Source organism: Ambystoma mexicanum, chromosome 1p (assembly GCF_040938575.1).
Source record: "Ambystoma mexicanum isolate Mex_15411 chromosome 1p, UKY_AmexF1_1, whole genome shotgun sequence".
Classification (NCBI taxonomy): Eukaryota; Metazoa; Chordata; class Amphibia; order Caudata; family Ambystomatidae; genus Ambystoma; species Ambystoma mexicanum.
The window spans coordinates 160,590,199-160,612,153 of record NC_090921.1 but is presented as its reverse complement, the minus strand read 5'-3'; the positions used below and the strand labels follow the sequence as shown (position 1 = coordinate 160,612,153).

Here is a 21,955-nt window from a genome sequence, read left to right as displayed (position 1 = left end):
ATGTAGCAGCGGGAGCTGATGAGCAAAACAAGAGGCTGAATCTAGATGTTAAATGAAGGAGACCAGGCGGATAACTAGGGAACATAGCAGGAAAGCAGAGGAAGATGAGAAAGGGGATCCCCTGGCGGCTTCTGTCCATCAAGAAGGAAGGAAACCAGGAGAGGACCTGCCCCAAGGGGCCAGCCAGGGTGAGGTGGCCTTAACACAGCGTGGTCCATTGCGTCAAAGTCCGCTGATAGGTCCAAAAGCATCAGCTTTGGCTCCCACCTGACCCTGGTCCGCCAGCCAAGTACAATCGTCCAATACTGAGACACTTGCTCTCTCTGTGCTTTGAATGGGACGGAAGCCAGATTGAAAGGAGTCAAGAAATTTAGAGTGTTCCAGAAAAGAGGTAAGCAAAGGAGAGATTAGAGACTCCAATAATTTCATAAAGAATGAGAGGAGAGAGCTGTACGGAAAACCAGTGCTCTGGTTAGTCAGGCAAATATGAGTGTATATCCCTGACTTTTTTTTAAATGAGTCAGCTAAGGCTTCAGAGGGACTGGGTAGGAATTACACTAGCCTGTGTATCGGTTTTGGTGGAAAGCTAGTGTACCGGGGCAAACAACTCCTGAGGCTGGTTCAGGGGGCTTTGAACTCGAGTGTAAAAGGTGGCTTTAACAAGGCTAAACCACCTGCTGGTAGACTTGAAAAGCTGGCCCTGTCTCTAGGTAAAGCTGCCGCCATTTGCGCTCTGGCTGGCGTTTAAGCGTATGTTTTTAAGTTTGTTATACCAGGGTTCGGGGTGACAAACCGTGAACATCCACAATTTGTGTGGAGCCAGGTAATCGGCCACCGAGGTACATACCTGGGTCAGGAAGGAACAATTTTGCTTATGGGCAGTGTTACATTTTTCTTGGATATTAGTGATTATGTCTTCCTTAGCTACCCTGTTGCAGCTACGCTGAAGTAATTTTACAAAGAGTGGTACATGGAAGCTAGATCGGAATGAAGAATGGGACCACCAGGTGGTCAGACCAGCGAACCGGAAAGGAGGGAATCAGTGGTGAGCGATTTAGCATAGAAAACTAGATCCAACGTGTTTCCAAGTGAACGGGTAGGACCATTGACCAATTGCTTAAAACCCAGGTCACGCAAAGGGTCAAAATACAGAGTGACTGCCAACGTAAGTTGAAGATTGAATTTGTGATTTAAGTCCCCAGTCATCAAAACACCAAAAGCACTATAAACTCAGGTTTGCCATTAGCTCAAGAAACAGAGTACGGAAGGAAGTGACAGCTACCAGCCGACGATATACGGTTAACATAAGGAGCCTATTGAGGATTAATCTTGCTAATGTTCCAACTACTGGTATCAAAAGTGAGGTTATAACCTGGCAAGGAGAACTTGCGATGAAAGGCCTGCAGTTTGGGGTAAAATTGTTGTTTGGGTTTATCCCTTCACCAGCAAATTGTAAAGCGGTACAAGTCATTAACCCGTCACACCCTTCCTATATGTATGACAGATCAGAACTATGCCAAGACATTGGCTGCAAATGAACCACCTTTGACTGCAGTGCCAGTTATTCACTCCTGCTCCCGAGCCAAATGACCCAGATCAAATTAGTTGGCCTAAGCCTTCATGCATCACAGCCGTCCATTAATGATAGGTTACCACTTTGTATTTTCCAGAGGAAAATTCAAGGAGAGGTCGACAACTTGGTACTACATTGGCGCAGTACAGGTAACACTACGATATTACTCCCCACATGCTCCGTTGATTTCAGACCCAATGAAGGATGATCTTTTCCCAAGCCGTGGACATTGGGACTGTTGCGATTGATTTCTAGAGCCTGGCGGGCAGATTTTAGTAGGCCACCTCCATTTATGATAAATGGGGAGCTCTCAGAAGTTAGCCAAAATCCAATCAAGTTATGTGGATGAGCAGTCAAGACAGTCTCTGGAGAGTGAGTGGGGTCAGTGGCCATCATTGAGTCCAAACAGAGTAGCATACAATAATTCAATTTAGACAGTTAAGAAAATTATTTTAGGCCTTCAGAACACTGAAAGATGAAACTATCAATTAGTACTATCACACAATACTTTATAATACAGCTATTTACAATCACCAGTATGTTCACTTATTATACTTAATCAAATAATTCAACAAACAATGCAGGAAAGTATGCAAAAATAGGATGGTACCGAACTTCAGAAGTGCAAACCTAAGATAAAAGTCACAGGGTCCAACACAATGAAGACGACTTGTGGCACAAGCGGGCAACTACCAAAGTTCCAGACTCTAACACGGAACAGCTGCACATCCGGCGAGGGAGCCGAGCAGTCCACTGGACAGTTCAGGGACATTTCCGAAAGATCTGAAGAACTAGATTCTCGAGCAGGGGTTGAGACTAGTTGGTATCACTAGTCCAAGGGATTAAGCACCGTTCAGTGTTTGAAGATCAGGCAGAGGAGCATGGCTTCACCAGGCCGTACACTGCAGAGGATGCTAGGCCACTTCAGGAGTAGGTCATCAACTGTCTGCTCTTCGAGGGATTCTTTGCTCCTACGATGACCTGAAGAATAACTGCATAGTTCCTCAGTCTATCGATAATCCGAGCTGGCAGAAAGCCCACAAATGGTAAGGCTGTGCACCAAACAGCCAGTAGTTGTCCATCGGTCCCAGTAGCATACTTTCTGGATCACTTAAACCCCCGATGCGTGCATACACACACACACACACACACACACCCCCCCGTTCTACACAGCCGCAACACAGCCACGCCTACACCACAATACACAGCCGCTCACGTATGGACCAGATGTTTTTTTTATGTACAAACTTTCGGTTCTCATGCAATGAATGAAATAGTCAAGGAATGCGACTAATGTGGTCTATCAGAGGGTGTGGTAGGACACAGCAATGAGACTAGAAAGTTAAGTGTTTAGGTTCACCTTTGTGAACCCCCTTTTTGGGACCTTTCACTTTCATGAGCTGTGTCTGCATTCCAGGTCGCATCACGACACTCCAGCATCCTCCCTTGCTATTGCACTTTGCGAACAGAGCTACATTCAACTCCACACTCTACCCACACATCAGAAAGGCAGAACCTTAGAATGGCTCCCTGCCTACAACTATAACATTATCTGCAAGGACCCCCCCCCCCCCAACCACTTATATGGAACGACCACTTCCTACTGTCATTTGACATTAGCACTAATAACCCACACTATATACAGTTCCCACCTGTACCAGCATGTCTGACCAGAAATAAGCGGAACATCACTGCTGAAGCCCTCATCCCACTGGTTCTACCCATTCTGATTATGGTCCCCAACTCATCGAACCATAACTTACTAGTAGACACTTACAATAACGCCATGACCAAAGCTATCGACCTTGTTGCCCTTCTAAAACTACGTAAAGGTAAACCCAAAGCACATAACTCCTGGTACACACCAGAACTTAAAATACTAAGAAATAAAAAGTCCAAATTGGAAACCCTTTGGAAAATGAACCCATCAGAGGAACACAAAATCAAACTCACTAAAGCATCCTCCCTTTACAAAAAAGAAATACGCACTAAAAAAGAAGCCTATAATATAAGAATAAGTAATGCTAACTCCAGTACCAAAGAATTATTCACCATCCTGAAGGAGTTAGAAAACCCCAATGCACCTACGGACATGTCTGTGAAAGACCAACTTTGGTGCACTAGTATCCAAGATGCCCTCGCGAACAAAATCACTGGCCTACAAACAAAAATTGAAAATAAAAGACTACAACTGTCCAATAGTAGCCCCACCCCTAGCCCCCTATGCCTAGCCCACCCAACACCCCTAAAACGAACCATGGCTTCACCTTCAAAAAAGTAACAGTACTAGAAGTGCAAAAAATCATAACCTCCCTCAAACCGTCACACTGCAAAGGGGACAGTTGCCCTGCACGGATTATAAAAGATGCAGCAAGAGACCTCACCCCCTTCATTTCTAAGCTCATAAACGTGTATTTCTCCAGCAATTCGGTTCCCAATAATCTGAAACAGTCATGGGTCCTCCCGTTACAAAAAAAAACCAGAACTTGGACCCAGCCATCCCTACCAATTACAGGCCTATCACAACCGTTCCCTTACTGTTAAAAATCCTTGACACAGTTGCTTACTTGCAAATTCAGCATTACCTAGAGTCTAACCAATTACTCGGATTGCGTCAGTCTGGCTTCCGGCCTCAAAATGGAACAGAAACTGCCCTTGTTGATCTTAAAAGCCAGACGAAATTAAAGATAAGGGCAAGGCTGCCATCCTACTGCTCCTAGATCTCAGCAGCCTTCAACCTGGTTGACGATAAGATACTCTGCAACCACCTCTCCTCTGCCGCCCACTTTTCCCCCTCTGCTGTCTCGTGCATACAGTCCTTCCAGGCCAATAGAACCATGAGAGTCTTCTCTCAGGTGGCAGCAGCAGACCCCATCCCCATCACTTGCGGTGTCCCACAAGGCTCATGTGTTTCACCGACCCTATACAATATCTTTACAAAGCCCCTCTTTGATAAACTGGACCGTCGGGGTGTCACCTACACAAACTACGCGGATGACACCCAGATACTCCTCACCATCACGGGCAACTACAATACTGATGGAGCCAGGATCAATGAAATCTTCTGTCATTCAGGCATGGATGGCCACACATGGCCTCTGCCTAAATGACGAGAAGACTGAACTGCTCATTATTGGGTCACCGAACAATATACAAAAACCAAGTCCCAACTACTCCAACATCATAATTGATGGCAATACAATCCTGGTCGCCAAAAATGTGAAAACACTTGGCTTCTATCTCGATGCCAATATTAACCTCACTAAACAAGTCAACGCCACCGCCTCAGCCACTGCCTATACAGGAAAACTAATTAGATCCTGTAGACCATGTCTTTCCTCTAACAGTTGCCTCACGCTAGCTAGAGCTCTTATACAATCTAAGTTAGATTACTGCAACAGCCTCTACTTAGGTGCAAACCAAGCAATAATTAGTAAACTCCAAGTCGTTCAAAATAATGCGTTACGGGCAGCGCTAAACATTCCCAGGCGTGAGCACATCTCTGCCACTAGACCTACATGCAAATGGCTCACCATTCAACATAAAATCGATCTAAAAACCCTCTGCCTTACTTACAAAGCTCTCAACCATCTAGCCCCCCCCACCACCTTACTACCAAATTCACCATGAAATATTCCATCAGAACCACGAGATCTTTCAACACCTTATGTCTTACAGCACCTAGATTTATCTCTAAAAGAGCCGGAGGCTCGAGCTTCACTGTCCTCGCCTCCCAACTCTGGAACACCCTGCCACTGAATATTAAGTCTGCCAAATCCTTCCAGTCGTTCAGGAAACTTGCCATTGGGTGGCTTCTTACAAAAAGTCAACCTTAAGTTAGACTTAGCTATAAACTATACATATTGCACTTGTCCCATTTTGTCACTATTGGTTGCTATTACCTCGACTGTCTGTATATATCTGCTAGCCTACTATTACTGCCCATTACCATGTACTGTGCCTGTAACTTGTACTAAGCGCCCTTTTACTCCCGGGTCCGGAGCACTATAGAAATAAAATAAACAAACAAAACAAATCAGTTTCCCAACTGTTCCCAAGGTGCAGCAATGTGTCTACCCCAAAAGAAAACAGTAATGACGTCTCCGAGAAGTAGATGGGTTACCGGGGATTGGGTGTGGAAAGGGTCAAATACTGCCCTTGCAGCTTGGAATGTTTACAGGACCAGTCTTGTATAAGTTCGGATCGTTTGAATAAAAAAACAAATACAAAAGCAGCTGGACTTATTACTAGGGGACAAATGACAAATAAAGACATGCACTTTGGCAAAACGAGAATACACTCTTCTCTGCGCATCATGACTAGAAACCTTACAAACTTTACCTGCACTGTCACATTGGCTGGATAAGCAATAGAGTGGGACTTTGCAGAAGTCGAAGACTTCCTGAACAACCAGCTTCTCGGGATTCTTAAAAATGTATATCAGGCCTGGCCATCAGAACTTGCAAAAATCTACAGTTTCTGAGGAGTTGTGGCCATGGCAAAAGTGGTGGAAGACTTGCAGCTGAAATTGTCAAAAGAAACAGTGCTCACTTTAAGCTCTGGGGCTCATGGAGAGAGTTGGGCCTGGACAAGTCAAATTCGACAGGGTGAAAGGGCAGGGTGCACCAGGGAATGGGTGACGCACCACAAAGTGCGTTAAGCGAACGTTCCTGGACAGCCAGCACAATTCCCGCTCAGTGCCCCAGGGATTACTCTAGATAGGTTGGAAACCAACTGGTTGTAACAGCCCCTCGAACCACTGCGGAAGCAAATCATGAGAAAATTAGAGGCAGGGCAGGGGATGTTAGGTAGGGGATAGTCTGTTTGGCAGGTTGGGCCATTGGGAGCTCTATACAAAGGATAAAGCAGTTTGAGAATAATAGTGTGGGTTAGAAATAACCCCCTCCATGAATATACATATTTTTAATGCAGCTAGTACCAAGACATTATCTTCTGTTCGAGAGGTGCAGTTTTAATTATGAAATGCCAGTAAACTGTCAACTCTGCTGTCAGAGGTTTCAGAATCTGATCGAGGTTTTATACCAGGTGCAGAGGATTAAATATTTGCATATTCTAGAAACCGTGATTGAAGGGGATAAATATGCATTTTAAGTTGCTCACGGGTATGCCACTTTGTGTTACTAATGCACAACATCAGGAGGAGTGCACAAAGGTTTCATAAATAAACCTTCCATCTCAGAAGGGAATAGTTTCTTACCTGTAACTCCATTTCTCCAGCATTGGTATCTTTCATGGATTCACATGCTTAGAATATTCCCCGTCGTCAGGCTGGGAAACCCCGGTACATTATATAGACCCTTTCCCGTAAGAAAACTTTCGACGCTTATGTGTCCTATCCACCTCGTTTTGTATCATGCGTGCCCGCGCCGTCAGGACGCCATGATATAAATACAGGACCCGCCCCCGCGCTCCCTCAGATTTCGGCCCCCAAAGTAGTGGGGGAACCAGTTTGCATGCCCAGGGGAGGCAGGCGGGCGCATGTGAATCCATGAAAGATACCAATGCTGGAGCAATGGAGTTACAGGTAAAACTATTCCCTTCTCCAGCATTGGATCTTTCATGGATTCACATGCTTAGAATAGATTACATAGCAGTACCATCCCGAAAAGAGGAGGCGTGCATGCAAACCCACATACTTTCCTCACAATGCCCGTTCCCTATGGTCGTGTACACATCAGCAATTGTTAACATAGGAAACTAACAATATTCAATCTTAATTGCAACAAGATCTAACCCCTCAACCCGGGCTTACCTTATTGGAATAGGTGTCGAAGCACCGCCTGTCCCATCCGAGTATCTTCGGCATGTTGTTGTGACAGGCAGTAATGGCGGGTAAAAGTGTGTGTAGCCGCCCAGGTAGCCGCCATGCAGATGTCCCCTAGAGGGACTCCATACCACAGCGCCGTCGACGATGCCGCCGCTCTAGTTGAATGAGCTCTTGGGCGTCGCAGAAGAGGCTTCCCAGCCTTGGAATGGCAGTACGAAATGGTAGACGATACCCATCTTGACAGTCCTTGCTTTGAAATGGCTTTGCCTTTAGCACCCAAACCATAGGCCACGAACAATTGCCTCGTTTTCCTGAAAGGTTGCGTGCGATGAAGATAAAACTTGAGAGCCCTTTTCACGTCTAATGTGTGTAACGTGCGCTCCGCTCCCGAGCATGGCTCTGGAAAAAACGTAGGTAAAACAATAGAGGAATGTTTATGGAACACTGAAGGAGCTTTCGGTATGAACTGTGGGTTTGTGGCAAGGACCACCTTGTTCTTGAAAATTCTTAAGTATGGTGGGTCTACCATTAGAGCTTGAATTTCCGAAATACGTCGAGCTGAAGTGATGGCCACCAGGAAGGCCAATTTCCACGACAAAAACTTTAGAGACGATGAGGACATTGGTTCAAAAGGAGGTTTCATAAGAGACGCTAACACCAGATTGAGGCTCCACGCCGGAGGAAATTTCTTCTCGGGAGGGAAACTCCCAAACAAACCTTTAAGGAAGTGCTTAATCAGCCGGTCGTTGAATAATGGTGCGGAATGTCGTTGACGGGTAAACCTGGAGATGGCAGCCAGGTGTACTTTTATCGACGACACCGATAAGCCCTTTTGAGCTAAGAACAGCAAGTATGGAAGGAGCTGTTCCGGCGTAATCGACTGCGGAACCAAACCTGGTTGATCCACACACCACTGACAGAAACTCCTCCATTTGTACGAGTATGAGGTGTTTGTGGAAGGTGCTCTTGCCGCTTGCAGAATACGACAACACTCCTCCGGAATCGTTAGCTGACCAAATTCGGCAAAGTCAGGAGCCAGGCCGTCAACTTGAGGCTGTCCGGGTCGTGATGCCAAACGATACCCTCCTGTCGAGACAGAAGGTTGGGAATCTTCCTGAACCTCATTGGCTCCGCCGCCGCTAGGTGCAGCAGGTCTGAAAACCACACCTGTCTGGCCCAATACGGGGCCACCAGAATCACCCGACATGGGTACTTGAGGATCCATTGCAACGTCCTCCGGATAAGAGGAAAAGGAGGGAATGCGTACAGGAATTTGTTCGTCCATGGGAAGGAGAACGCATCCCCCAGTGAGCCCTGCTGAGGCCATCTGCTTGCATACTGCGGGCATTTCCTGTTGTCCTTCGTCGCGAACAGATCGATGGAAGGATGTCCCCACTTCTTGAATACGTGTTGTAGTTGCTGGTCGTTCAGCACCCATTCGTGAACTTCGTTCATTTCCCTGCTGAGGGCATCGGCCTCCACATTTCTCACACCTGGCAGGTGGAACGCCAAGATTAGCATGTTGTGTTGCAGGGCACAATGCCAGATTTTCTGTGCCTCCGTCGACAGGGACCTGGAACGTGTTCCTCCTTGTTTCCTTATGTAAAACATTGTAGTCGTGTTGTCCGTCATGACACGCACCACAGAGTCTCTCAATTGAGGAAGAAAAGATTTTAGAGCCCACCGCACTGCTCTCAGTTCTAGCAGGTTGATATGCAGGGAGGACTCTTGTAAAGACCACCGGCCTTGTACCTGTAACGTATCCAGATGAGCTCCCCATCCCCTCAGCGATGCATCCGTCACCACCGTCTTCTGGAACTCCGGTTCCACCAGAGGCATTCCTTTCGTTAGATGAGTAGAAGCTCTCCACCAACGGAGTGCTTGTACCAGTTGTTCGTCGATGACGAGTCTGTCGGACCAGCGACCTTGGCTCTGCGCCCAACGGTCTGCTAGAAATTCCTGGCAAGGCCTCATAAACAGACGGCAGTTGTTTATCAACGGAATGCAGGATGACATGGTCCCTAGCAGGGACATGTATTTGCGCACCGACACCCTGGTACCGCATCTCCATTCCGACGCCTTGCTTTGTAGCTTCTGTATTCCTTTGCTGGACGGTCTTACAAGGCTTGTGTGCGTATGAAACTCCGCTCCTAGAAAGACCAAGGTCGTCGAAGGCTCTACGGAGGACTTGCTGAAGTTTATCGCAAAGCCCAGTTCCTGTAAGAGGGACATCGTGGCCCCCAGACTGTTTCGTGTTTGTTCCATGGACGAACCTCTGACCAGCCAGTCGTCTAGATAGGGATAGACATGGTGGCCGTCCTTCCTTAAATGGACCGCTATAGGGGCCAAACAATTGGTGAACGTCCTGGGGGAGGACTTGAGACCGAACGGGAGGACCTTGAACTGAAAATGCTTTCGCCCGACGACGAACCTTAAATATCTCCTGTGTCGTGGACGTATTGGGATATGAAAATACGCGTCTTGAAGGTCTAGCGACGACAGGTAATCCATGGGTTGCACTGACCTGATAACCTCCTGGAGCTTTAGCATTTTGAATTTTGAGCTCTTTAGCCATTTGTTGAGTACCCTCAGGTCGAGAATGGGCCTCCATTTTCCATTTGGCTTCTTGACGACGAAGAACCGGGAATAAATCCCTCGTCCTTCCTGTGCCACGGGAACCCGTTCTACAGCTCCTTTTTGCAGCATAAGCGCCACCTCTTGTCGTAGAACTCGAAGGTGGGGCTGGGCCGAAAACACTGGCGGAAGACTTGGAGGCTTGTTTTTGAATTGTAGCGCATGACCCATGCGAATCGTGTCCAGAACCCATCGATCTGTGGTGATGCATTTCCATTGGTCGATATGATGAGACTCGACCCCCCAGGACGTTCCGAAGGCCGTCATTGGTTGCTGGTTTGCTTGTCCTTCGTCGACGAGGGACCCGAGCCGCGTCGTCTGGAGGCTTGAAAATCTCTGCCTCTACGTGCCGACTGGGATGCACGTCTGTAACCTTGTGAGGAGTATGAGGGCCTGTTAAATCCACGGTCCCTAGAGGCTCCAAAGCGGGAGTTTCCGGAAGCACCCCTGAAGGGGCGAAAAGAGCGAAAACTTCTACCTGTCTGGAGGGCGCCGAGAGACCTAGCGGTATCCGTGTCTTCTTTCATCCCCTTCAAGGCTTCATCTACCTTGTCTCCAAACAGATGTTCTCCTTCACATGGCATGTCCAGGACTTTGAATTGGACTTCAGGTCTGAAAGTAGTACATTTGAGCCACGCTTGTCGACGTAGCACTACGCCATGATTGATTTGTTTGAACCCAGACTCTGCTAGGTCCACCGCAATATTAATTGCATGGTTCGAGGCCTCCTCACCATCTCGTACTAGCAACATGGCTGCTTTACGATGTTCTTCCGGCAGATGTTCTAGGATAGGGGCTAGTTTATGCCACATTTCCCTATCGTATCGTGATACAATCGCCAAGGAGTTGGCTGCTCTTACCGTCGTGGCGCCGACTGAGAGCACCTTTTTTCCAAAGGCGTCCTGCCTCCTGGCCTCGCTTTCTGGTGGGGTTGAACATTTTTGCTGTACTCTGGCCTTCCTAGCCGCTGCCGCCGATACCACAGAGTCTGACAGAGGCTGAGATGTTAGACATTTTGGAGTGGACTCCGGAGCTTTAAACTTTTTCTCAATACGCCCCTTAATAGCCGGCTCCGAGAACAGATGACGCATCGTCTTGAGGCCTTCTTGCCACACGTGGTCCAGGATTGGGATGGCAAATACCGATTTCCTCCTTTGACCCATGTGATCAAAAAGAAAACAGTCTTTCTTTTGCTCCTCAGGAATTAAGCCGAACTCGGAACACGCTTTTCCCACCATTGCATGGAAGGCTCCCACATCATCCGGAGGAGATGGTTGTGCCTGGTTTCTCGTAGACTCTATCTCTACATCCGAATTCCATGTTGGGTCTCTCAACGGTGACAGGGAAATGTCCGACCCCGAGTCACCTCGTATAGAATCGGACTCCGATAGCTCACCCTCCTCCTGCGCTCGAGGACGATCCTTCACCACCTGGGAGGCCGACGGGCTTTTGGTCGTCGAGCGGGCTGCTTGAGCTTGCTCGTAGACGGAAGGTGCAGAAAATAGCAACGATGAAGTGCCAGGCTGAGGGATCTGCGTATCCAGACGCTGCAGGAGCTTCTGAAGAGTATTAAGCACATCCAGAGACAAAACCGTCTGGGGGGTCAGCAACGTCGAGGATAGAGGGACCACACCCCCACTCGCACTCGTCGTCGACGTATTGGAAGGCCGTAAGCCCAAGTCCGACGGCTGCATAACCCTGTCACATTCTCCTTCCGCCGACGTCACCGACAAGGCCGTGTCTGGCTGCAGTAGGACCTCAGGGGGGACCGGGTCACAAACCTCTGGCTGCCAGGCCATAGATTGAGTCACCGTCGACGAAGGAATCCTCACCGCTGCTGCCTGAATAGTAATAGGCATCGTCAACGACACCGGGGTCGACGAGCAAGTAGCCGGCACCGAGCCTTTAGACTTCGTAGCCGATTTCGTTGCCGACTTCCCGGCTGAAGAGTCTCGACTCACGGAAGACCTAGGACGGTCCCCTGAGGAGGGTTTTGATGCTGCTTGCCTCTCCGTCTTAGAGGATGAGGAGGAGGAGGACTTTGTGTGATGAGGAAGATCCAGCATGCTTCCTCGTATGCTTGTCCGCAGGGCATTTTTCGACAGGCCGCACCTTCGAGGGAGGTTCCGACCTGCTCCTGGAGGCCGTGGAGCCAACTTCTGATGCCGGATAGGCACCCGCTCCGTCGTTAAGCCAGTCGACCAACCTTCTTTTCCGGTCTTTACGGGTTTTTTGGGAGAAACCCTGGCATATCTCGCATGTATCCGCCGTGTGGTGCGGGTGGAGACAGTAGATACAATCCATGTGAGCATCACCTTCATAGACTTTTTTGAGTCCACATGTCGCACAAGGGCGAAATAAAGCTTTTCCTGACATATTTTATCCAGAATGTAACGTCGCCGAAGCGAAAATACAACCTAATTTCGACTAGCAGTAACCACGAGGATCCCACTACTTTGAAAGACGGTTGAAATCTGAGGGAGCGCGGGGGCGGGTCCTGTATTTATATCATGGCGTCCTGACGGCGAAGGCACGCATGATACAAAACGAGGTGGATAGGACGCATAAGTGTCGAAAAAGTTTTCCTACGGGAAAGGGTCTATATAATGTACCGGGGATTCCCAGCCTGACGACGGGGAATATTCTAAGCATGTGAATCCATGAAAGATCCAATGCTGGAGAAATAATGTTCCTCTTATTTTCTCAGGATTAATGGGTTGCTGTTGTAGTCGTACTAATAAGTGTAGTGTAAGCGTCTAACACAACAAGCCTCCAGTAACCATACAACAACTATTTTACCTGGGACATTGTGAATATAAAGATGTGCACGAATATGATCGGATGTAGAAAAAAATTGATGACCTGATGAATATTGTGCTTTAGATTGTAATGAGGAGATTAATAAAAGGCCTGTTCATGTAGACGCTGTTCCCCATTAAATCCTTAACATTTTAACAGGGCGAAGATTAACCTAGGTATGTGTTGCACAGAAAGAGCAACATGGACAAACATGGATACAGATTTAAAAATGTTGTATGTTTATTCTACTGCTAGTCACATGAAGCTATGTAATTTATGCTTTCAGACAAATGCAATTTCAGCTAATCACAATAGATTTTTAATAGAATGATTGGTGTATTCATCCTTTCATCCATCTCCCTTTCTACCTGTGGTGTTCCGCAGGTGTCCAACCTCTCGCCCTGGCTCTTTTCAACCAATACCTGGCAACTCTCGCCCACTGCATTGCCATTTTCCGCTCCAATTTCCAGTGCTTTGCTGAAACAACCCATTTTCAGGCTTCCCTCGGCCACCTCCTCTCCCTCCTCTCTGATTGCCTAACTGCCATTCAGTCTTGGTGTGCCGCCAACGATCACTGCCTGAATGCCAGCAAGACGGAGATCCTCATCATTGGCACACCTTCACCCTCCTTTCCAGTCAATCACTTTCCAGCCCTCCCTTGGCCCTACTCCTACCCCCCACCTGTGAGGCCAATAACCTCTGGGTCATCTGATTCCACGCTTTCCTTCTCTGCCCACATCTCTGTCTCTAAAATGAGGAACGTCCTACTGCACCTCCTCCGAGGTCTCTGCCTTTCCTCTCCTTCCGTCAGAAGCTCACGGTCTCCCGAGCCCTGGCTCTCCCTAGGTTGTTCTATTGCAACAGCCTCTTTCTAAATCTACCTGCCTCTAATCTACGCCCTTCATCCAGGACTGCAAGACTTGCCCTTGTCCTCAAGTACTGGGATCGTATCCCTCAAGCCCTGAAATCTCGCCACTGGCTCCCAGTGGATGCAAGGATTAAAATCAAAACCCTCTGCATTGTCCACAAGGCTTTCTGGCGCCTGGGCCCAAAATACCTTCAGCTATCCCTTCGTAAATACCTCCTCTTGAGCCCTTCGCTCCTCTACTTCCAACTCCCTGATGGGTCAGTCATTTTTTCAAAGAAACGAGCTGGGGGTAGATCTCAGTCTCCGGCTGGGGCCTCCCTCTGGAACAGCCTTCCTGCCACTCAAACTTGAGGCGAACAATCGCTGGTTCTGGAAGCACATCAAGGCTTTCCTCTTTGCTTCTGCCTTCGCCCCTCCTCTCCCTTGCTGATCTCTCTCTCTCGGCACTGTGCACCTGCCTAGCCTCTGTCTTCCGGGCCCAGGTACAATCCCTTGCACTGAAACCATACAGCCACCTCCCCTTTTTCCTGCACTAAGACATACCCTGTCTGCTGCCTTAAACCCAGCACTTGGTGGCTGCACGATCACCGCTTGTTGCCTTTTATTATTTATTATCTGTTTCTCTTTGCTCCACATTTTCCACTTCTCCCCACTTCCATGCACTTTCCCCTCTCCCATGCACTTGCGCGTTCTCATGGTCACTGGGCCTAGTAATATTGTTTTTGTTCTCCCTTGCCTTGTCGCGCTCTGAAACACTTGTGTACGAGCGCGATACAAATAAAATATCAATTATCGTGTTCTGCATTTGTGTTCAATCCACTTACGGGACTTACATGCATCACTGGAGGTAAACCAGGAGAGTTGCAGAAGTAGCAGTCTGAGGGGCCCCAGAGAAGTTGCACGGTATAGACTGTTTGGACTGGATGGAGTTGAGCAGGTGACAGTGTGTTCCCCTCTGCCTCACAGGGCTTAGGTTCACGCCAGATACTGGGCTGCAGCTGGCATATGCAGCACGACCCTCCTCCAAGAGGCCCTAGTGGCCGCTCGATGCTGCAAGCCACCACAGGGAATGCAGCCCTTTTCTTTCCGTCTGTCCATTTTACACTCCTCTAGTTTCTCTGCCTTTCTACTGGCTCTAGATCTCTGTCGTTCTTTTAACAGACCTCTTCAGGTAAGCCCAGTCCATGTCCCTGCTCACTGGCAGGTGAGTCAAGCCCATTGTCTCACTCCAAAGGTTCCATGGGTCCCCCATGAAGAGGAACTGGATACATCCAGGTAAATCCAATGTAAAGCACATATACAGTTAATAAAGAGGTTATTGAAACAAACTCTGGTGTCCCATTTATTACTAACAATATATAACCTTGCTAACTGACAGGGCTCATTTGGGTCAGGGCTAACATTTCGTTAGGGATCTGAAGAAAGGAAGGGGAGAACCGCCTGGGGTAGCATTACTGGTTCTTCCTGGGAAAGGAAATGACCAGCTGGTCTGGTCCTCGCCAAGAAGCCCTTGAAATGCCAGGAGGAACGGGACCTCTCTGAGGCCCTCTTTTTGCAGCTCAACCACTGAAGAATGATAATGCTCCAAGCTTTGAAAAAAGCAAGGATTTTGTCAAATAAATCAGACATTAACCGAGTTGCCTCTGGCAGAAGCATCTATGTGGTCGATCAAAGACTGAAGGTGATCCTGGATGACCTGCTTGACTTCAAGCTTGTCGACTGGCAAAAACTGTCACGGATTGGCTGCAGCCAGCAATGCTACACCATTAGCCCGGCAGAGCTGGAGGGCCGGGTTTTAGTACACCTTCCAGCCGTAGGCGACCAGAAGCTTTTCCAGTGACTGAGGTTGTCGAGGTGCCCGCTGAGGAAATGGACCATAGGGCGACATCCGCCACTACCGAAAAGAAAGGCTGCGGATCTTAAGCAAGACATGCAGCCTCAAAGGGGAGAGCCTGTAAGCCATGCACAAACCCATGAGGGGCATTGTCTGCCCAATAGACACATGCTGTAAATTCCACAGGCGAAGAGCAGAGGTCAGAGAATGGAGCATCCTCGTCAGAGGTGGCCACTACATCATAGAGATTCTCGCAACCAAGTATGCAGCAACTGAATACAATGTCTATGCCTTCAGCAAATGTCTTGCAGTTTCTTTGCCTCTATACCAACACATGTTCCGATCAACATCTTTGTTGGGGCATGTGAATAGTGTTTTTCCTAACAAGTGCTCATATTGTAAGAGTGACAATCTTGATGTTTTCTGAATACTTCTGACTGAAGACCTTTGGAATTTACAGACTGGAATTCATAGAGCATATGAAGTCATTCTCTCAGCCCAACTACTCTTGTCCAAAAATCTTTATACCATTGATGCTGATAAATCCTTCTGCGCTTCCCTTCTTAGACCACATTGCGGTCCCTTTTTAAAATTCATATACAAGATCTTGAAGTGTATTCAGCTTGATAGCTGTGCACAGAATTTGGTGTAAATGATGCTGAATAATACGGGTTCGCAGGCATAGAAATTGTATTAAGTTGCTGCTTACGTTGAGAGAATCTAGCAAATCCAATTATTGTAGGGATTGTTTTAAATTTATCAATTAACTTGTAAGATCTGGTAGAAATGACTAAAACAAAATTACAGGTCGAAAAGGTGTATGCTTTTACCCAGGATGCAGTATCAGAATCCATTATCTCCTTTTCCCAGACCTTTTTCCATGTTTGAGTAATACGTAAGGGGTACCCAGTCGGTGGATACACTGCCCATATAAATTTGTAAGATACCCAGTACAAGACAGTACCATATCCCCTTAATTTGTACTGTGTGATGGTAATTATATACTGGGATACCATGCCTCTAGTTTTGGGCATCCATTTACCAAGTATCAGTGCATTTCGGGGCTATATTCCTGGCTTAAATCCACCGTAGAAGGATAAAAAAAAGCCAACAAATTGAAAGTCTTTTCCCAGTGACATGGAGCAATCTGGACACCCATAAGTGACCGAAGCTCAATTATGGAGAAACAAAGCACACTTATGGAGGGGTGCAATGAACAGGTTTAGACTCTGCTAGGTCTAGAGCAAGGGTGCAACACACATATGCAGAAGAAATATTTCACATGCAGAAGATTAATCCAGCATCAAACTACATTAATCCCAGTGACCTGCCGGTTGTCATACCATAACTATCAAACAAACTGAAATTATGTAATTCATACTTCTTAATGTTACCCCCCCACTGAGCTCACCTGTTCTCATTGGGATTTACATTGTATCCAAGAATATCCCTTTAGGAGAAACACAAGCCCAGTGGGCAGAGGAAGTCCAGGTATAGCTGGGTTCTAGTGAGGGAGAAAACCTTAAAAAGTAGTACACCCCAGGCAGGAGAAATATCCCTTTCAGACATAGACACCTTTTCTCACCGTCTTTTCTAACCTTTAGAATAAAATCGGGCGGCGTTCCCGGCCGTACTGTCGGTCTCAAGACACCATCGTGATGGGAGTGTATCAACGTCTCATCTAAATCGAGTACCAGTATCTTTCTCTTTACATGACCTGCAGCAGAAAAAGTGGAGCATTGTAAGTGAAACAGCGAAAAATACAGAATGCAAAGCCACCTGATCGTCATTTCGTCAGAGAAGCAGAGTGCTTCATATAAAGCACAACAACCTACAGGCTGAAGCCCACTGCATACAAAGCTGTCCAGGGGCCATAGACCGTCACATACACACAATAACCTTCATAAAGGAACAGTGCCAACTAGACTGCCAGGTATGGCCCTCTACCCCAAGGTCAACAAAATGGACTTCCAAACCTCCCCAAGATCCTACAGGTGTCCACGCTGAGGCGATTCACATACACAGCTGCACATTCAAGCATGCAAAATCCCATAAGCTAAACATCTGCAGACATCCACGAGAACACAGTTGAAGACAGATCATCATGATGAGTGCTGGGGAGGGCAGTCCTCACACAAGACTGCAGAATGGGTGCTCCAGAGCGAGAGACCTACAAATGGAAGTTAAAGGGAGTGGATATATTCACACCACAAAGAAGGCAACTAATCTGTGGGCTAGAGAAAGCAATACTTTGAGGCATAACAGTGAAGGGAGTAGTAGTTTCTTACCTGTAACTCCATTTCTCCAGCGTGAATATTTCCCCGTCGTTATGCTGGGAAACCTCAGTAACTTTAACTTAGCGTTTTCCTATGGAAAACTGCGACACTTTAGTGTCCCACCAATAAGAAACCTGGTATAAATAGCCCTGCCCCCGCGGCTTCCCTTCAGATTTTAGCCTCCAAATTAGAGGGAACCCGAAATCAGGTTTGCCTGCAGGGGAAAACCGGCAGGCGCATGTGAATCCATGAAAGATACCAACGCTGGAGAAATGGAGTTACAGGTAAGAGACGATTCCCTTCTCCAGCATTGGATCTCATGGAGTCACATGCTGTGAATAGATTACATAGCAGTACAACCAATGTGTGCGGTGTGTCACAGGCAAACCAAAAACAGTACTTAATCGCATCCATGAGACAAAACCAGTAAGTGATTATAGCACATAGAAAGAAAAAAAACCAAAGCTGCGGGGCCTACCTTATTGGAACAGGCGTTGCACATCTTACACATGTTGCTGCCCCAGACAGTAATGCCTGGTGAAGGTATGCGGCACCGCCCAGGAGGCGCCTGGCAAATGTCCACCAGCAGTATCCAAGACCACAACACTGCTGACGATGCTGTGGACTGCGTAGAACAAGCCTTCAGAAACCCCCTCAAAGGCTTGCCAGCTTTAGCGTGACAAAACGAGATTGTAAAGGAAACCCAGCGGGGAAAGTCCTTGTTTGGAGACGGACTGGCCCTTGTTGGAGGGCCTAACAGCTGCTTTGACCTCCTGAAGTCCTGTGTGCGATTCAGATAAAACTTAAGTGCCCTCTTAATGTCCAGAGAATGCAGGGCTTTTTCCGCTGGCGTGGATGCATTAGCAAAGAACGTGGGTAATGCAATAGAGACAAGTTTTTGAAATGCTGACGGCACTTTCGGAATAAAGTGCAGGTTAGTAGCCAGGAGAACCTGGTCTCAGAAACCTCGGGTAAGGCGGGTCACCAGTGCTTGCAATTCAGACACCCGCCTGGCCAAGGTAATTGCCACTAGAAAAGCCACCTTCCATGAGAGGAACTACAAAAGGAGCCGTCGACATGGGTTCAAAAGGAGGCCTCATCAAAGCCGGAAGAACCACATGAAGGCTCCACACAGGGGCAAACAAATTCAATGGAGGACTTGTCTGAAACAACCCCTTCAGAAAATGTTTCACCAAGCGACTGAACAGAGGAACAGCATGGCGCTTTCTCGTGAACCTAGAAATCGCCGCCAAATGCACCTTAATGGATGACAAAGCCAGGCCCCCTTCCGTCAGGTGTAACAGGTACGACAGACCCTGCGCCAGTGAAACATTCAAAGGCTCCACCCCAGGACGACTCTTACACCATTCACAGAATCTCGTCCATTTATTGCCATATGAGACATTCGTGGACGGCGCCCTCACTGCCTCCAACATCCGTTGACACTCTCACTTCCTAATGGACAACGTAGAGTGATCAGGAGCCATGCCGCCAAGCTGAGACACGCCAGATCATGATGCCACACTCTGCTGTCGTCCCAAGACAGGAGATACAGATCCACTCCCAACCGAATCGGCTCCTCCACTGTCAAATGAAGATCTGAAAACCATGTCTGCCTGGGCCAGAACGGGGCGACCAGAATCCCTCGACCGTGGTACTTCAGAATCGACTGGATGGTCCTCCGAATGAGCGAGAAGGGGGGACAACGCAACCACGAAGAGACCCGTCCACGGGAACGAAAAGGCATCCCCCAATGACTCAGGATGCGCCCCTCTGCTGCGAACTCCAGACACTGCTTGTTCTCCCACGTAGCAAAAACATCCAACTAAGGATTGCCCCCCCCTCACCCCACCCCATCACTGGAAGATCGTGCAGCTGACTGGGTTCCCTGCTGAGCGTGTCTGCTTGAACATTCAGAACTCCGGGCAGATGGAAAGCGACAATGCTGGTCCCTTGAGCTAGAGCCCAATGCCAAACGTCCTGCGCCTGCTTCGACAGGACTCTAATGTGTGCCTCCCTGTTTCCTTAAATAGAACATGGTGGCGGTGGTATTGTCCGTTAACACCCTCACAACTGATTCGCGGATATGCAGAGGAAACTACTTTAGGGCCCAGTGCACCGCCTTCAACTCGAGCACATTGATATGCAACAGTCTCCACCCGAGACCATAAGCCCTGCACCTGTGACCCATCTAGGTGTGGCCCCCATCCTACATGGGAAGCATCCGCTATTATTGTATACCGGAACTCCGGCTCCAGCAAGGGCATGCCCCTTACAAGATTGACCGTGCCCGTCCACCAGTGAAGGGCGTCCACCAAGCTTTTGTCGACCACCAACTTGTCGGACCATAATCCCTGACTCTGCGATCACCTGTCTGCGAGGAACTCCTGCACAGCCTCATGAACAGGCGGCAATTGGGAAGAAGAGGGGTACACAATGCCATGGCCCCCACAGCGACATGTAACCTCAGACTGAGATCACCTTGCCCTTTTTTCCACTCGTTTGCCTAGGCCTGCAATTTTTCCACATGCTCACTGGAAGGCCTCACCGGATTTTGCCGGGTAAGAAACTGTGCCCCGAGAAACACCAACTCTGGACAGCGTCAAATACGATTTTTCGAAGTTGACTGCGAATCCCAGCTGTTGCAAAAGCTGCATTGGTCGCCATGAGACTCTCGTGCCCTTCCCTGTGACAAACCCCTCACCAACCAATCGTCCAGGTAGGGGTACACATGATGACCTTCCCTCCGGAGGAAGGCCACCGGAGCCAGACACTTTGTGAACTTCAGGCCGAACAGAAGGACCCGAAACTGATAGTGTTCCTCTCCAACCACAAAACACAAGAACCTGCAGTGCTTCCGCCGCATAGGGATGTGAAAATAGGTGTCCTGCAGATCCGACGACGCCAGGAACTCGTCCGGATGCACCGACCTGACGACAACTTGAACTTCAGGCATTGCCGAATCTTGCTCAACCCCCGAAGATCTAGAATAGGGAGTATACCCCATGGCCCTGCTCTAGCATCAGCACCACCTCCTGCCGCAAGATCTGAAGATGCGGCTGCAGCCCATGCACCGGTGGAATAGGAACCGGAGGATGCCAGAACTCCAACGAGTGGCCAAGACACACTGTGTCCAGCACCCAGCAATCTGATGCTATATTCTGCCATTCGTCAACATGGACTGCGACCCTGCCCCCCAGCAGATAGTCCATATGGCAGTCATTGTTGAGCTTTGTTGAGCTTTAGTGTGTCGTTCCTTGGACGCCGTGGACTGCGAACCCTTCTTCCGCTGTGCTTGGAAGTCCCAGCCCTTCTGCCCCGACTGGGCAGAATGCTGATACCCTTGAGTAGACTAGCTGGAGCGCCCGTATCCCCGATCCCTGGATGAAGCACACCGGGCATTCCCAGAGGCTCCACGGAAAGGTCGAAAGCAGCAAAAAGAGCAACCACTTTGCCAAGGATTTTGCGGTTTCCGTATCCTCCGTCATCCCCTTCAGGGCCTCAATCTTTTCGCCGAACAGGTGTTCGCCTTCACATGGCATGTCGATGACTTCATATTGGACCTCTGGGAGAAAGTCTGTGCACTTCAACCAGGCCTGCTGTCGGAGCACTACCCCATTATTAATCTGTTTAAAACCAGACTCCGCCAGGTCCACAGCGATATTGATGCTGTGGTTGCAGGCCCCCTCTCGAACCAAGAGCATTGCTTCCCTTCAGTGTTGCTCCGGCAGATGTTCCAGAAGCAGGGCCAGCCGATGCCACATTTCACGATCATACCTGGCCATAATCGCCAAGGAATTTGCAGCCTTCACAGTCTTAGCTCCTACCGTTAAAACCTTTTTACCAAAAGCGTCCTGCTTCCTGACCTCACTGTCCGGAGGCGAAAGACATTTATGTTGGCTCCTGGCCTTAGTGCTGGCCACCGCCGACACCACAGACTCGTGCGTGGGCTGCGACAATAGGCATCTAGGGGTAGACTCCGGAGCCTTGAGTTTCTTTTCAAGGTGACCTTTCACAGCCGGCACATCGTGTGCAGGTCCTCCTTCCACACGACGTAGAGTATCGGCACCGAGAAGACCGCCTTCCTCCACTTGCCCGTATGGTCGAAGAAGAAGCAGCCCTTACGTTCCTCTTCAGAAGCCAGCCCAAACTCAAGACATGCTTTCGACATCATGGCATACAT

At 48.5% G+C, this 21,955-nt stretch overlaps 1 protein-coding gene across 2 annotated transcripts in view; it reads right to left on the bottom strand.

The window, feature by feature from the left end:
* The window catches only part of CTDNEP1 (CTD nuclear envelope phosphatase 1), a 357,671-nt gene that overhangs the window by 200,693 nt on the left and 135,023 nt on the right, over window positions 1-21,955 (bottom strand). For both annotated transcript variants that reach the window (XM_069645820.1, XM_069645829.1), the window contains exon 3: window positions 17,095-17,213. In XM_069645820.1, coding sequence (XP_069501921.1) covers window positions 17,095-17,213 — 119 coding nt within the window. The remainder of the gene's footprint in view (window positions 1-17,094; window positions 17,214-21,955) is intronic.